The following is a 16,774-nucleotide window of genomic DNA, read 5'->3' as shown; positions in this document are numbered from 1 at the left end:
TTTATCTATTTTTTCTTTTGCTACTCTTGCCTTTGTATCACATCTAAGATTTCACTCCAAATCAAAGGTCATAAATATTTACCTCTATATTTTTTTCTAAGAATTGTATTGTTTTAGCTCTTATATTTACATCATTGATTCATTCTGAGTTAATTTTTATAAATGAAGTGAAGAAGGGGTCCAACTTCAGTCTTTTGCATGTGGATATACAGCTGTCCCAGCACCATTTGTTGAAGAGAATATGCTTTCTTCATTCAATAGTCTTGGCACCTTTATTGAAAATCAACTGGCAATGGATATAGGAGTTTGTTTCTGGACTCTCAATTATATTCCATTGATCTATATGTTTATCCTCATGCCAGGATAAACTAGCATAAGTTACTGTAGCTTTGTAGTAAAATTTGAAATTGGGAAGTTGGAGTCCTCCGAAGTTGTTTTGCTGTTGTTGTTTCAATTTTGGCTATTCAATGTCCCTTAGAATTCCATATGAATTCGAGGATCAGCTTTTCCATTTTTGGCATAAGGCCATTGGAATTTTGATAGGGATTGCATTAAATCTTTAGATAGTTTAGGCACTATTGCCATCTCAACAATTTAAATCTTCCAATCCACAGACATGTGTTGTCCTTTCATTTATTTAGGTCTTTAATTTCAGCAGTTTTTTATTAAATTTATTCCTAGGAATTTTATTCCTTTTATGCTATTGTAAGTGGAATTGTTTTCTTAACTTTTTTTCAGATTGTTTGTTGTGGTGTATAAAAACATAACTGATTTTTATGCATTGATTTTTGTTTACTGCAACTTTGCTATTAGCTCTATTGGATTTCATTGTGAATTCTCTGAGATTTTTCTATATATAGGATCATGTCATCTGTGATTAAAGATGGTTTTACTTCTTCCTTTCAAATCTGGATACCTTTTATTTCCCTTTCTTTTGCCTGACTGCTCTGGCGAGAACTTCCAGTACAGTGCTGAACAGCAGTGGTGAAAGGGGGCCTTCTTGTCTTGTTCCTGATCTTAGAAAGAAAGCTTTTACTGTTTTATCACTGAGTATGACACTAGCTGTGGGGTTTCACATATGCCCTTTATCATTTTGAGAAAGTTTACTCATATTTCTATTTTTTTTAGTGTTTTGTTAAGAAGGCTGTTGGATTTTGTCAAATACTTTTTCTGTGTTAATTGAGAAGATTATATTTTTTTCTTTCATTTTGTTAATGTTGTGTATTATATTGGTTGATTTTCTTATATTGAATTAAACTTGCATTCTTTGGATAAATCCCAGTTGGCCATAGAGTATAATCTTTTTAATGTGCTGTTGGATTCAGTTTGCTAGTATTTTTGTTGAGAGTTTTGCATTTGTATTTATAAGGGATATTGGCTTGCAGCTTTCTTGTGGTGTCTCTGTCTGGCTTTGCTATCGGGGTAACACTAGTTTCATAGGATAAGTTATGAAATGCTCTCCCCTTCTATTTTAGGAAGAATTTGGGAAGGACTGATGTTAATTTTTCTTTAAATGTTTGGCAGAAATCACTAGTGAAGCCACCTGGTCCTGAATGTTTTCTGTTGAGAGGTTTCTGATTTCTCAATCTTTTTTTTTTTTATAGATCTTTGCAGATTTTCTATTTCATCTTGAGTCAGGTTTGGGTAACTTATGTGTTTCTAGGAATTTTTCCATTTCATATAGGTATTTAATTTGTTGGTGGACATTGTTCATAGTATCCTCTTATAATTTTTATTTCTGTGAAGTTGGTAGTAATAAACCCTTTCATCTGATTTTAGTTATTTATGTTTTTTCTTTCTTAATCAGTGTAGCTAGATGTTTGTTAACTTTGTTGATCTTTTCAAACAACCATCTTTTGCTTTCTGTATACATTATACACACACACACACACACACACACGTGTGTGTGTGTATATATGTCTCCAACTAGACACACATGGTCAGGGTCTCTCTCACTATCTTCCATCACCCACTGCCCACCCAGGAACCCAGAATGAGGCCTCTGTCATGTTCTCCAATCAGAATCTCTGCCACATCCAGCTTCGTGGGTTTCTTCTTATGCCACCTGTGCCTGCAAAGAGCACTATTTGGGTTTCTTGCAGTCAGCTACAAGCACTGTGCTTTTACAAGCATTCACCTCAGAAGCTACACTCAAATAGTAGAAGATGTCAGAAGTGGGAGAGGAGTAGCTATGGCCCCTAAGGCCATGTATGAAACTTCATCCTGTAGGTACTCCCCATCCTTCTCCAACTCAACACATTTGGGGTGGTGGTGGGAGGACAGGCAATGGTGGTGAGAGTGAGTTCTAGCTTCTCATTCTCCAGAACCAGGCCCTAACCTACTGTTGCCAGGTCCTGGGGGTATCTAAAAATGCATTCTAAGTACTCTGTTATGACTCATCCCCAGCCAAGGTTTCCTCCCCAGAGTAGGCTCCTTCTGAGGCATTTAGACTAAGATCTGAATCTAGTCACAGAGTAGTTTAAAACATCTGAGCTATAAAAGAACACAAGATTATCTACCTACTACACAGTTCAAATGACATCACCTTAAGTCACTTGAGAGGGCTTTTCAGCAAGTGAATGTATTAAAGATCCTGACTTCACATCTATTTCCCCAAAGTTTATTTGGCCTGAAGGCATGGAAACATCCAATCTGCTACCCTTAACATTCTAAGTTAATAAAGACTTAAATTACCATTTTTATGACATTTTTATTTCTATTTTTCATCACATATTCTAGTCTGCTCTTGGTTCACTTGGAGATGCTGATGAACTTGGAGGATGAAGGAGAAATTCATGTCTTACCTGTTACCTGACACTTTTCCTTTCCAAAAATCATTTGTAGTTTCTGGGCTTTTGTGCTGTGACTATATGCCCTGTTGTGTTACTTTGTCACCTGGGACAAAAACAGTGGAAATAGTTTGCACTATTTTTTATTATGAAGATATGATCAGTACATGTAAGAATGTGTAACTGTGCTTTTCCTATGGGTATTAGTCTAGATTGTTGTTTTCAACCAAAACTGAAGATGTAAAATCCTAGAACTCACTCATCTATTTTAGTAGGTCACAGGAAGCCAGGCAAACCATAGAAACCATAATCAACCAAAAGCATCGCTGTTGAGAAAAAAGGCAAGAGTTTATCTTCTAAAGGTGTCAACTGAACAAATTCAACTGACAATATCAAGGGGGCAATGTCAAAGTACCCTCAGGCTGTTGATAAACGTTTCCTATCTCCTTGCCCCAGCAGCCATTCTCTCGAGCCATGTTTTTCTCCATGTTTTCTGTTGGCTGAGGATTGCCATCCATTGTGGGCAGGGGTGAGGGAGAGGCAGAGAACTTCTTGGAACAAACCTACCTTTCAGCTTTAATGGTCTAACCCTCAACTCAGCTGCTGATCCTGAGAGTATGAAAAAACAAGAATCTTAAACTTCTCAAGGCCAGTGTTGGTCTGGTTCTTCCCATATCATTCAGGGAGCATGAACTATGTTTATTTCATTGGTTTACTGAAGAATTGAGTGTTTCCTCAGCGCTGCCCCAGGTCACCTTGAGATGACCACAGCCATATCTTCTATGTGATACTGCTTGGTCAGCAATCACACTAGAGATTGGAGGCTGGTGACACATTTTCCCCTGAGTCTGCTCAAAAGGTCATACCCTCTGTCAGTCTGAGAATTTCAGAAACCATGAACCCAACAGGCAGATATAGGATTCTCAAACTCAAGGAAAAGCATTGTTCCTAACTCTTTCCATGTGCATAAAGTATTCTAAAGTGTACTTACCTCAGTTCCCAATTTTCTATCTTCATGGATCAGGTAAGAACAAAGTGACAAGAAAAAAATGTTTGGCTCGATAGCTGTGTGGTTATTTGCCATTCTCCCCTACATCAACTCTGAGCCCCAGGAAGTTGATGCCTATGGGCTACCTCAACTAGATTCCCTGCTGTTCCCTCTTCCCATTGGGGTCAGTCCCTGGGAGGCACTGGCAGATTAGAGTGGGTGTAGGAGGTTAGGGTACTCCTGATTCTGTTCTCCTCCTGCATGGCTGATGTTCTAGTAGTGCCTGTATCCTTCAACCATCAGGTCTCAACAGGGCTCAGGTGATACTGTTTATTCTTTTGAGTCTTCAAGCATAGGGATAACAGCTCCCACTTTTGCTAGCACCTCTGGGCACCTCAACACCCCTATTCATTCTTTTAACTGCCTACCCTCTGTACACATGCTCATAAAGTCTCTTCAAAATCTCAGCCGAGTGTGTCATCTATTCCCCATGCTGCAGATAAGCCAAAGATTGGAATCCTGGCTCCACTACTACCTACCTGTACATCTCTCTCTGGTTATAAAATTACAGGGATGGAGACAATGATGTCTAGTGTGAAGCTAGAAATGCAGAGTGGTCCTAATCAGCAACAGCAAAATTCCTGGGTCTTGACCTTCCCCATACCAGACTGACTCAAAGGAACTAACAGTGAGATGCTGGAATCAGGATATTCCATAAGTGCGAGTGGAACCAGTTACTGAAATCTCAGAAAAAGCCTTACAATCCCTGCCCAGAGACCACATTAGGAGACAATTGGGGAAATTTTCCTGTTCCTGTCAAATGAGGAGCTGACGCACAAAAAACAGCCTTTACGCTGTATGCATGGTCAGGATACATGGTCACAACATATTGAAATCTAGAAAGGACACTTAAACTACCCCGAGTGTTTTATTGTTGTTATTGTTATTAACAGCTACTATTTATGAGCGCCTACTGTACACCAGGCACAGTACTAGCTGCTTTATATTTATTTAAATCTCACAGACCCCAGAAGCCTTATTATTCCTACTTCATAGTTGGGAAATCAAAGCTAAGAAATTTGCAAAGAATACAGCATGAGATCCTTCTTTCTATATGACCTATCCTGGAAAATGTCCCGTGTGCCTTTGGGAACAATGTGTATGCTGTTGTTGGGCAGAGTGGTCTGCATACGTCTGTTAAACCTGGTTGGCTTATTACGCCATTCAAGTCCTCTATTTTCTTACTTCTGTATGGTTGTTTTATCCATTATTGAAAGTAGGGTATTGAAGTCTCCAACTATTATTGTACAACTGTCTTTTTTTCCCTTCAGTTGAGTCAGTTTTTGCTTCATATATTTTGATGATCTGTCAATAGGTGTAAATGTTTATAATTGTTATGTCTTCTTACTGTATTGAGACTTTTATTAATATATAATATCTTTCATTATCTCTCGTAAACTTTTTGGACTTAACATCCATTTTGTAAATATTGGTTAATATTTGCATGGAACATCTTTCTCCATCCTTCACTGTCAATCTGTTTGTGTCTTTAGATCTGAAATGAGTCTCTTGTTGGCAGTGTATAGTTTAATCATATTTTCATTTTGCTTTGTTTTGTTAAATCATTCTACCATTCCCTGTCTTTCAATTGGAGGGTTTAATCCACTTACATTTACAGTGATTATTGATAAGGAAGGACTTTATTCTGTCATTTTGCTATTTTTTTTCTAAATGCCTTATAGCTTTTTTGTCCTTCATTTCTTGCATTACTGTCTTCTTTTGTGTTTAGTGTGTTTTTTTGTAATGGAATGTTTATATTCCTTTTTATTTCCTTTTGAAAAAATATGTATTCTATAGCTATTTTCTTTGTGGTTACAATGAGGGTCACATTTGACATTCCAAAGTTACAACATTCCAACTTAAATTTATACCAGCTTAACTTCAATAACATAAAAAACTCTTAATCTTTTATCTGGGAATGTCCTAATTTCTCCCTCACTTTTGAAGGACAGTTTTGCTGGTTATAGGATTCTTGTTTGACAATTTTTCTTCTTTTAGCACTTTGAATATATGGGTCCACTGCTTTCTGGCCATTAAAGTTTCTGATGAGAAATATATTTATAATCTTATTGAGGATCCCTTGTATGTGAATAATTTGTTTCTCTCTTGCCACTTCAAGATCCTCTCTATGTCTGATTAAAATATGTCTTGGTTTGAGTCTCTAGATCTTATTTGGAGTTCACTGAGCTTCTTGGATGTTTATATTCACATCTTTCTTCAAATTTGGGAAGTTTTCAGACATTATGTCTTCAAATATTCTCTCTGCCCCTTTCTCTCTTTTCTCCTGGGACTCCCAAAGGTCCCTTAAGTTCTCTTCATTTTTCTTCAATCTTTTCTTTCTGTTCCTCAGACTCAATAATTTCCATTATTCTATTTTCAAGTTCATTGATTCTTTCTCCTGCCTATTCAAATCTGCCTTTGAATACCTTTAGTGAATGCAGTTTTACCTTTTATGAATGCAGTGAATACCTTTTCAAGGCAGTTATTGTATTTTTCAGCTGCAGAATTTCTTTTTGGCTTTTTAGGTTTTCTATCTCTTTGCTGATATTTCCACTTTGATCATACATGGTTTTCTTGATTTTCTCCACATCTCCCTTTACTTCTTTGAGAATCTTTAAGACAGTTGTTTCAAAATCTCTGTCTAATAAAACCTGTCATCACATCTTTCTCAGGAACAGTTTCTGTTGATTTACCACACTTCCATGTTTCTTTATATGTCTTGTGTTTTTTGTTGTTGTTGTTGAAATTGAATTTTTGAATCTAACATGGTAACTCTGTAAGCCCGATTCTCCCCCTTATCCAGGGTTTTCTGCTTCTATGCAATTGTTTTTTATTTGTTTGATTTGTTTATATTGTTGGAAACAAGTTGAACCCTGTAAGGCCCTCCAAGCACAAAAGCCCCATCTATGTCCCCTGCCTCTTTTTTATAGAAAAGCTGAAATTTCCCAGGCCTCCCTGAGTTACAAAAGAGCATGTTTAAGTAGTTAATGATTAGGACAATAGAGTCATAGAATATTTCAGTGTCTGATGCACATTCTTGGGTCATTTTACAGATACTATAACTGCCACCAGACAGAAAAAACTAACTGCATGATGACCAGACTCTAGCCATGACATTAGCTGCTCCATTTTGAGCAGTACTGAATCTATGGCTAGCACAATTCCAAGAACTGGCCTCAAGCAAATGGGATTAACATTGCTCATAATGATCTATATCCTTGTGGGCATCAAAATAATTGTAGCTTGTTCTGTCCATATATGTAAGTGGGTAATTAAAATTATTAGCAAAGAAACTTCTATTCTGCGAATATGGTGATCTATGTCAGCATGAATAAGTTACAGAAGACAGAACTTTGCCCCTAATCGCATTGAAATGGAATGATGTCTGACAGTGGGGAACTGAAAGCAGCTCTTTTGCCCCTTTCCTGTTTGCCCAATTCTGTCCCCCTGTAACTGTGAAAGAACCTAATTATAGGAATGAGAGCACTAGGCAATTTAACCTAACTCCTGACTCATGCTCTCCTGAATACACACAATACCTTGTCTAACCTGTTGATTCTTTTCCAAGATAAAAAGAACTAAGAGTGAAGAATTAAGTAGTTAAAGAATGACTAGCTCTCTACCTGCAACAGCCCTCTTAATTCTGCAGGCAGGTCACACAGGCAAAATAACATCTGAAGAGAGAGTCAGCCAGCCCGCACACAATGGAGAATGATGCTGAACTCAACCTCCTGCCTCAATGATTCACTCAGATTCTTCCCCTTTTTTTCCCTTTAAAACTGTAATGGCTGAGAAGAATCTTCAGAGTTGGTCTCAGGACATGCGTCCACATTCTCCTGCGCACATTCTCCCCAGATTGCCGGCTTTTCTGATTAAAGCACCTTTCCTTTCTATTGACACTTGTCTCTCTATTGTTGGTTTTTGAGTGGCAGGCAGCTGAACCTGAGTTCAGTAATTGTTGTAATCTCTCTGTGTGACAAGGATCTGACTGAAATGTGAACTTAAGGTCTTCTCAGGAGGTATTTTCTGAGCCTGTGCTTTTCCTTGGGTATGTGCAGTCACTTTCTAATTTTCCCTGGAAATGCAGCTGCTTTCGAAGGTCCCAGTCTTTAATGTCTGACTCCCAAAAAGGGAGAGAGAGAAATGAAAGGGAGAGAAATAAAGGGCGCTGGCTCTTTAAATCCCCTGAAAGTCACTTCAGCCAGAGGGGAAGGGGCTTGCAACAATGAGGAGGAAATGTAACAACAGTGGCTGCTCTTTTCTTTGTCTGCACTTCTAAGATCAGAAGGAATCATCAGTAATCAGAGCACAGATCCTCCATATCTGGAGGGCAGGGTCTAATTTTTGCCCACCCTGTCTCCTGCAGGCTGTGTGCAAGCTGATCCAGGAACACGTGCACAGCTGCTTGTCAAGGTGCCTGGGGTGGGGAATGGGTAGCTGCTACTGTGCTCAGAGCTTAAATTGGTGGAAGTTAACTGCAATTGATCATCCAAGCCTTCCTCTGAAAGTTGCAGACCCTCAACAGACTCCAGAGTTATAAAACAGTTAGATCAGGCAGATTCTGCCAGTGGAATTGTTGTCTAGGTGGGGAGAGAAATTCCTGGTGTTTGCTACTCCAACATCTTCCCAGAATCTCAATGGTGTTTTCTTTTAGCAAGATTTCTTTCTGAGGAGTGGGACCTATAAACAGTGGAGGACCCTCCTGCTAAGGACATCTCTGACACAAGAGACCATTTAGCATTCCCTTTTCATTAAAAAACTCTGTCTAAATAAAATTTCTAACCAAATCCCAAATCCATGGTGCCACTGAAATCAGTGCACATGGTCACATAAAATCTAATTATATTTCCTCCACCTTAACCAACAGCCCCCAGTAGCATTTATCCTCTGGGAAATGAAGTTCTGGTGTGCTTGTTTCATGCAAATTATTACTGGCAGAAGAGAGTGAAAGATCTCCAGATATAGAGACCCACAAGATAAAGAACCCCAGAGTCATTAACACCCAGAGGCAGATACACAGGGTGTGCCAGATTCACCCTCAAGGTTGCATAAGCAAGATTTCAAAATTAATTCTACTCTGGAGACCTCAACCTAGTGTACAATGATCCTGGCTGGAAAAGAAGAACTATATATATATTTTTTTCAAATCTTTGCCATCACTTGACCTTGTATCTCCGCCTTCTCTTTCTGCAGGAAACTTTATTTCCTACTTCTGCACACCACGTTTCTACCTCCAGATCTGTTTGGTTCAGTTGCTGAGAAGCCTGACACACCAGTGCCACTTGGAAGAAGCCATCTACCGGTGAGCTGGGGGTGCTTTTTTCATCACTTCATGAATTATAGGCTTGAAGCATCTCAATGCTAGAGATGCAGGGAGTGGGAGCACCCTGAGGGTCTGCATAGCCCAGGAACTTGGGGGATTATCAAGACAGTAGAAAAGGGTGGAGGGTGGCATCTGTGCCAGAAATATTAGAGAGACCCTGATGGCAGTGAGGAAGCACAGAGCAGAGTGAGACTCCCTCTCAGGGCTCAGGTGGCAGGAGAGAGTGTGCTAAATGAAGACAAGTAGGACAATCAATCTCAAATACTGCTCCTCTCACTCTGCCCATACCAGACCCAAGGGCTCTGACGAGCTGGAACTTCTACCCTCAAGTTTTCCCCCTTCTAGTCCATATATGTGATAGTCTAGGCCCTGAACCAAAATGAACCTCTTGCCTCAATTCAGAGGCTGAAGTGAGGAATGAATTTTTCTGAGAGGCAGCTTTTAATCAATTCTGGGTGATGTGTCTTCACACTTGAAAGTGACACCTAAACCTCCACCTTGCTGTGTGTCTGTTGTGGTAGGAGTTAGGTGTGCTGGGGTGACAAGGGATAGGTGATAAAAAGGAGAAGGTGGCTGGTATTTGAGAGGCCAGGCAGTGAACAACAAAACATAGGAAACACACGACAGATGTGGTTGAGGCAGTTCACCCCCAGCCTCACCCCCCCACCAATCTGAATCACCAGAGCGAGGATCTGGGCCCTATATTTCTGACCGACAGGCTTCCTGTGGGATCCCAAAGGCCAGGATTTGAGAACCCCCAATCCAGCCCTCGCTTTCCCACACCAATGAGGAGACGAAGCCCTGTGCATCTTAGTTTTCATAAGATCTCCCACTAGATTTTCTGGGAGCCTAGTCCACAGGGAGCCTTTTGTTTCTCAGCAGCCTACAGCCTGCTAGTTCTCTGTTATTCACTTTTTCAGTTGGTATTTATTTAGCAGTCTCTACGTGCCAGGCTGGGTTCTAGGGCACCAAGATAGTTCATTGCAAAACAAACCTCTCTGCCCTCATGGAGTTTATTTTCTGGCGGAAATGTCTGTGTGTATGTGTGTGTGTGTGTATGCGCGCACGCGTATGTGCGGACATGTGCGCACTTTGCATGCATGAATGGGGCACACTTGTGTGGGCAAGTGAGTGTGGATTTCTAAGGCTAAACGCCAAAGAAGTTCTGTTCAAGGCATGGGAGAATAACTAGAAAACCTGCTACTTGTTCTACATTCATCTCTGTTTTCAGAGCCTGAAGATGAGCACCTCTGAGGGCCTTTGAAATAGCTCAGGGTTCAAATTCCAGCTCAGCCATTACTTGCTTTGTGAGTTTGAGAAAAATCATTTAGTCTGTTAATGCTTCTATTTCTTCATTGGTAAAATGTATACTTATCTCACAAAATTGTAAGGATTAAAGTAATTAATGCATGTAAGGTATTTAGCACAGCACCAGGAGCTTAAAGAACATTCAACCAATGACCATAGGTTTAATTCTTTAGGTGGATACATTTTATTCCCCAAGTTTGACCAGAGGTCTTATTTAGTTGCTGCCAATTTAAAGAATCTAGTTCAGTTATGTGAAATGCAAGATCTGTGAAATTAGCAATCACAGAGAAATGGAAGAATGAGGTGTGTACACAGATAAAACCAAATTCACAGTCACTACTAGGGAAAAAAAAAGAATATTCTTGAGAGCCAACTCATACTATTAAAACAAATTTTGTGTATTTTTTTCAGTGAACATTTATTGATGCCTCCTTTAGCCAGGAGGTATCGTAAGAGCTGGAGAAAGAAATGTGATCTAGTCCTCGATCTCAAGGAGCACACAGTATGTAGAAGATAATATGCTTATTTAGAGGCATGCACAGTGTTATGAGATAAGAATGATTTGACAGAGGAGGTGGGTTGGACTTCATGGAGAAAGGGAATGAGCAGAAGGTACTGCAGGATGAAAAGGAGCTCACCAGCCATTTTAGGCAGAGGGGAAGGCATGTGCAAAACCACTGAAGCCTGAAGGAAATGGCAAGCCTGGAAGAAATGGGAAAAAAAGATGGATATGGCTGGAGCACAGGATCTGGGACTTGAGAAGTGATTAGAGACAAAGCTGAGAAGAAATGGGCTTAGAAAAGCCATGATGAGTAGGTCTGGCCATTGCCTTTGAGTCCCTACCATATGCATACATATCACAGGGCTACTCCAGTTTTAAACTGAGAAGTGCATGATCCAATTTCAGCTTTAGAGGAGACAGACTGAAAGAGAGCATGACTAGGAAGAAGGCATGAGCAAATGAAAGAACCTATCAAAGCCAGAAATGAAAAGCACAGAAGGCAAGAAAGTGGCAGTTGAAAGTGCAGAGGGGATGACTCTGAGAGGTGTTTATGAGGCAGAATTCATACAACACAGTAATAATAATGCAGAGCACTTCTCTGTACTGGATGTTGCACTAAGTCTTTGTTTCCACAGCAACTCAGCATAGTTACTGTTGTATACATAAAAAAAATTAATAGTAGAAGAAGTAATTAGCCCCAAATTATATAACTTGTAGGTTGGAGGTAGGATTCAAATCTAGGTCTGTTCGGCTCCAAAGGCCTGGCTCCTAATCTTCCAAAGAGGAGGAGACCCAAGATAATGCCAAATCCTGCTTCTTAGGTAATGGAGTAAACGACAAGAGCCAAGACAGGGAATCCACAAGTTGAAGCAACTTTCCAGGGATGTTCAGTTTGGGGTGGATTGAATTCAAGGTAGTACCTGTATGATACCAACTTTGCTCTCTGCAGTATCTCCAGTGCCTAAAAGAGAGTATGGCTCATAGTAGGTGCTCAATAAATATTGGTTAAATGAAAATATCCACAGGAAGACATGTAGTAGGAAATGGAAAATTCAATCCTGAAATGGAATTGGAAAGCAGAGCTTTGGGAAGCACTAGACTACAGGAAACTTAGAACCTTGAGATTAGACAACAGAATTCAGGAAGAACTTTGGAGCAAGGGTAAAGAGGTAAAAGGTAAAGAAGTAGGAGCCAAGGATGGTGCCTGGGGACTTTTACAGTGTGGACAGGGGGATGAGACACCAACAAAGAAAATTTTTTAAAGTGGTGAGACAGAAGCTTAACTTCCCAGAAGCCAAAAGAGTATTAAAAATGGAAGAAGTTGGCAGAAAAATCAAATGTTCGATGAGGATGAAACTAAAACCAAGCCAGGGCATTTAAAAATTGGGTTGTCACTGCACCCTTGCCAAGAGAAGTTCTGGCAGGATGACAGAGGCAGAAAGTTGAAAGGGGTACCAGTTAGAACACATTGGGTGGCAAGTAACAGAAAATGAAACTCATACTGGTTTATTATGAACATTCCCAGAAGCCCCTGAGCAGAGTCCCCTTATATGTTATCATCCAGGAATGGGTCACAGGCCTTGTTCCACTACAGAGGAGGTAGAGAAAGCAAGTGTCCAGCATGGTTAGCCTTATAATGAGAGTCAGGTTCTCTGGGAAGGCCAAGGGTGTTGGGCAATAGCTGTGGGGAGATGACTGGCGTCTGCGATCAAAAGTAACGGGAAGTGATGAACTAGCACACATGCCTTCAAGGAGATGGCTGCGAAGCAAAGACAAAGCCTGGGATGTTGCTTAAGTGGAGCAGGGACCTTGCTAAGATTGGAGATTGCAGCCATTGTGTTGTGTGTCACGGTTCTGTTCTGTTTACAGGACAGAGGAAGATGGATGACAACAACACATTTCCCCAGTTCAGCCACAGTGTGCTGTCCACATCTTATTCTCTGTTTGCAACGAACATCAAGGGGAACAGTGAAGAATCCACCACCAGTTATGACTATGATTACAGTGAGCCCTGCCAAAAAACCAACGTGGGACAAATCGAAGCCCAGCTCCTGCCCCCACTCTACTCGCTGGTGTTCATCTTTGGTTTTGTGGGCAACTTGCTGGTCGTCCTCATCCTGATAAACTGCAAAAAGCTGAAGAGCATGACTGACATCTACCTGCTCAACCTGGCCGTCTCTGACCTGATTTTCCTCCTCACCATCCCATTCTGGGCTCACTATGCTGCTGACCAGTGGGTCTTTGGGAATGCGATGTGTAAATTTTTCACAGGGCTGTATCACATTGGTTATTTTGGCGGAATCTTCTTCATCATCCTCTTGACAATTGATAGGTACTTGGCTATCGTCCATGCTGTGTTTGCTTTAAAAGCCAGGACGGTCACGTTTGGAGTGGTGACAAGTGGGGTCACCTGGGTGATGGCTGTGTTCATCTCTCTCCCTGGAATCATCTTTATCAAATCCCAAAAAGAACATTCTGGTTACGCCTGTGCCCCTTATTTTCCACTAGGATGGAAGAATTTCCATACAGTAATGAGGAGCATCTTGGGCCTGGTCCTGCCACTGATTGTCATGATCATCTGCTACTCAGGAATCCTGAAAACCCTGCTTCGGTGTCGAAATGAGAAGAAGAAGCACAAAGCCGTGAGGCTTATCTTCGTGATCATGATCGTCTACTTTCTCTTCTGGGCTCCCTACAACATCGTCCTCCTCCTGAGCACCTTCCAGGAATTCTTTGGCCTGAGTAACTGTAAGAACATCAGTCAGCTAGACCAAGCCATGCAGGTGACAGAGACCCTGGGGCTGACGCACTGCTGCATCAACCCCATCATCTATGCCTTCGTCGGGGAGAAGTTCAGAAGGTATCTCTCCGTGTTTTTCCGAAAGCACATTGCCAAACACCTCTGCAAACAATGCCCAGTTTTCTACGGGGAGACAGGAGATCGAGTGAGTTCAACATACACCCCTTCCACTGGGGAGCAGGAAGTCTCTGCTGCTTTGTAGAGCGGTAGCAGTTTGCTTGTTATTTTTAAAGGGAGATAACAATCTGTATATGATAGTAAGCCTCAAGGGTTTGTTGAATAGAGGACTTGAAATCTCTGAAGCAAATTCCCAGGAACCTCAGGGTTGTGTGAACCAACACAGACTTATGTCACTCCTTGTAGAGCCAACATGAGCTTGGGGAATATTCCAGAACAACCGTGGGCACAGACTTGGACTCTCCAACAAGCTCATCGCAGTTTCTGGAAAATGCCACATTGCCTTGTGTTTATTCCCTTTTCCCCATCTGCACCATTTCTTGCTCACTCTGATTCTGTCAATCTCTTTAATCAATCAGCGGGAGGTAGGGAAGAGAATGAGACATGCATGGGTGAAGGGAAAGAGGGTGAGTGGGGTCAGGACCAAGGGGACAGAGCAGGAAGTATGAGCATGGCTGAGCCTGGGCGAGGATGAAGGTAAGGGGTTTGCTTGCCCGGCCAGGTAGGAGTATTGGCCCTTAGCACCATCTCCTACTGTATTTAACTTCGAAGCCCCACCACCCCAGGTCATGGAGAGCTTGGGAACTGTAAGAACTTTTTGGGAGCTTGAGTTGGGTCCATGATCCCCTTCTGTTAAGTGCATGACACATTTTTGCTTTATTACAGTTTAGCTATGACAACCATACACCCTACATTTGAAATCTATTAAGTATCATGCTTCATTGTTCACAAACTTCTTAGGCAGCATCCGCATACACAAACATTTATTAAAATGCTTGTTTATAAAATAGGCATAATCTATAATGAGATGAAAAAATAAAAGCCCTCATTTGGTCTTTCCAGGCAAAGGGTTGGAGGCAGTGATGATGAGAAAGGGGTGGGCACCAATGAGTTCCTCCATCCAGAGTGAACAGATAAGCTCACAGGAGAATGTACAGGAATGTTTCCAGGGCTGGCTAAGAGCAGAAGCCAGGAAGGATGCAGCAGAACCCCCGAAAGGCCTTGTGTCTCTGGATCTGACACTGTTCATTTCCTTCTGGCTTTCCCCTGCCTTCCTGCTGCCCATGCCCGCCTGTACCCCTACAGCCTTTATCATATAACTCGGCCTGTAGGACTGCCTTATCCCAAAAGCCTGTTTGTGGTGCTCCGGGAGAGTAGCTGTCAGGAAAATGTGAAGGAAATTGTGCAACAAGAACCCCCTGTTGGGCCCAGGAGAGGGAAAATAATTGGTCGGGACACTCAGGTGTGTGCTCAGAGGAGAGAAGGGGCCCATCTTGGAAATCAAACACTGGCCTGTGACCTCAGGGTCTATTACCAGGCAGGGCAGGCAAGGATGAGGAAGACTCTAGATAGGTTGGAAAAAAAGTTTTCCAAATGGATATAGACAAAGAGTTCATATATATATATACATATATATATATATATATACAAATTTTTTAAGTCAGGTAAAAATTAAATTAAAGCTGAAAACTGTGACTTACAGTTATGGTAAAGTATCATTTTAAGAGTTACTGTTATGCCAAATCTAAAAATACTGTATTAGTCATAGAGACAATTCTGGTGTTGAGCTTAAAATCTTGGAGCACCTGGTATGTTTGGGACGCTGCTGGTTCAACATAAATGTTGATCACGGAGTTGGAGGTCTGTGATCCACAGGTTTACTAGCTCATGATAAGGCAGCATCTAAATAGTATCAGCTGGATCACAGCATGCACTCAACAACTGTCATCTCAACTGTGTCTTTATTCTCTCTGACTTGTTACCAAAAATCTTTTGTGCATCATTATGAAGACTAGGAAGTCATGGATGGAATCATCTTCGACTGCTTCAGTGCTTTGCCAGTGTCCTATTAATCCTCAGACTGTCTGTCCCCTGTTTGGCCAGTGGGAACTCCTAATTCAAGCTGACTCCTAATCAAAGCTTTTAAGTTCTATTTCTAAAGGAGGGGAGTTGGAGAATCTCACTTAAGTAAGCAAAGACTTTCCTCTTGGCTGAGCCAAGTTAAGAATGTACATACATGTTAGTGCATTTCTGATCTGATGCTAGCAAGAAACACAGGGCTCCTGGAACCTGGAGCCTGGAACCTGGAACCTGGAACCTGGGGAGCTGGAAGTTACTATAGTTTCACTTTCTTGCCTCATGGCTAGGGAAGGTTTCAGAAAGAAGTGTGTATGTTGCAGGGTATTGCTTAACCTGCAGATACTTGTTTTATCCTAATGAATGTATTCGATTTTGTTTTGATGATGTCAAAATGTTGTTTTAAAAAACTATGACTTGGAAAATGAATCAATGCTCTAACTATGTTGTTTAAAAAAAAAAAGTCTGATTAGCAACTGCCATGTCCTCCTTCCCTCAAACTCTGACAACCACCACTCTATCTTTTCCATCTATGAGGCTGACGATTTTAGATTCCTATTGGAAATAGAATCATGCAGTATGTGTCCTTCTGTGTCTGGCTTATTTCACTTAGCATAATGTTCTCTGGGTCCATCCATGTTGTTGCATTGCATATTGCAGGATTCCCCTCTTTTTTAAGGCTAAGTAATATTCCTTGTCTGTATAGACCACATTTTCTTTATCCATTTATCCACATGCATAGAATTTCAGTTATACAAGATAAGTTCTAAGTTATCTGATTTACAACAATGTGCCTATAGATAACAATACTGTACTGTACCCTTAAAAATCTGTTAAAAGATTTTTTAATGTTGTATTCTTACTACAATAAAAAACTTTTTTTGGAACTGCTTGTTTTGCTATGCTGTGGTGTGGTGTGACAGACTGTCTTCACAACTTTTCACTCCTTCCCTGGTGTGATTACACATGC

General features: G+C 40.9%; 1 protein-coding gene across 2 annotated transcripts; it reads left to right on the top strand.

Annotated features, from left to right (window-relative positions):
* The first annotated feature begins 8,852 nt into the window (after positions 1 to 8,852).
* On the top strand, positions 8,853 to 16,691 carry CCR2 (C-C motif chemokine receptor 2). Of its 2 annotated transcripts, XM_010967348.3 has the most exons (3): positions 8,853 to 9,139; positions 10,880 to 10,970; positions 12,840 to 16,691. In XM_010967348.3, the coding sequence occupies exon 3, from the start codon at positions 12,851 to 12,853 to the stop codon at positions 13,970 to 13,972; it is 1,122 nt and encodes a 373-aa protein (XP_010965650.1). In that variant the 5' UTR covers positions 8,853 to 9,139; positions 10,880 to 10,970; positions 12,840 to 12,850; the 3' UTR covers positions 13,973 to 16,691. The 2 variants fall into 2 exon arrangements, with proteins under 2 accessions (XP_010965650.1, XP_010965649.1); XM_010967347.3 differs by lacking the exon at positions 10,880 to 10,970.
* The last annotated feature ends 83 nt before the right edge of the window (positions 16,692 to 16,774 follow it).

This window comes from Camelus bactrianus, chromosome 17 (genome assembly GCF_048773025.1).
Source record: "Camelus bactrianus isolate YW-2024 breed Bactrian camel chromosome 17, ASM4877302v1, whole genome shotgun sequence".
NCBI classification, from domain to species: Eukaryota; Metazoa; Chordata; class Mammalia; order Artiodactyla; family Camelidae; genus Camelus; species Camelus bactrianus.
This window is presented reverse-complemented; position numbering and strand designations above follow the sequence as displayed.

Coding starts and splice junctions, on each gene's coding strand:
- CCR2 (XM_010967347.3), top strand. CDS start 12,851: ATGGATGACAACAACACATTTCCCCAGTTCAGCCACAGTGTGCTGTCC.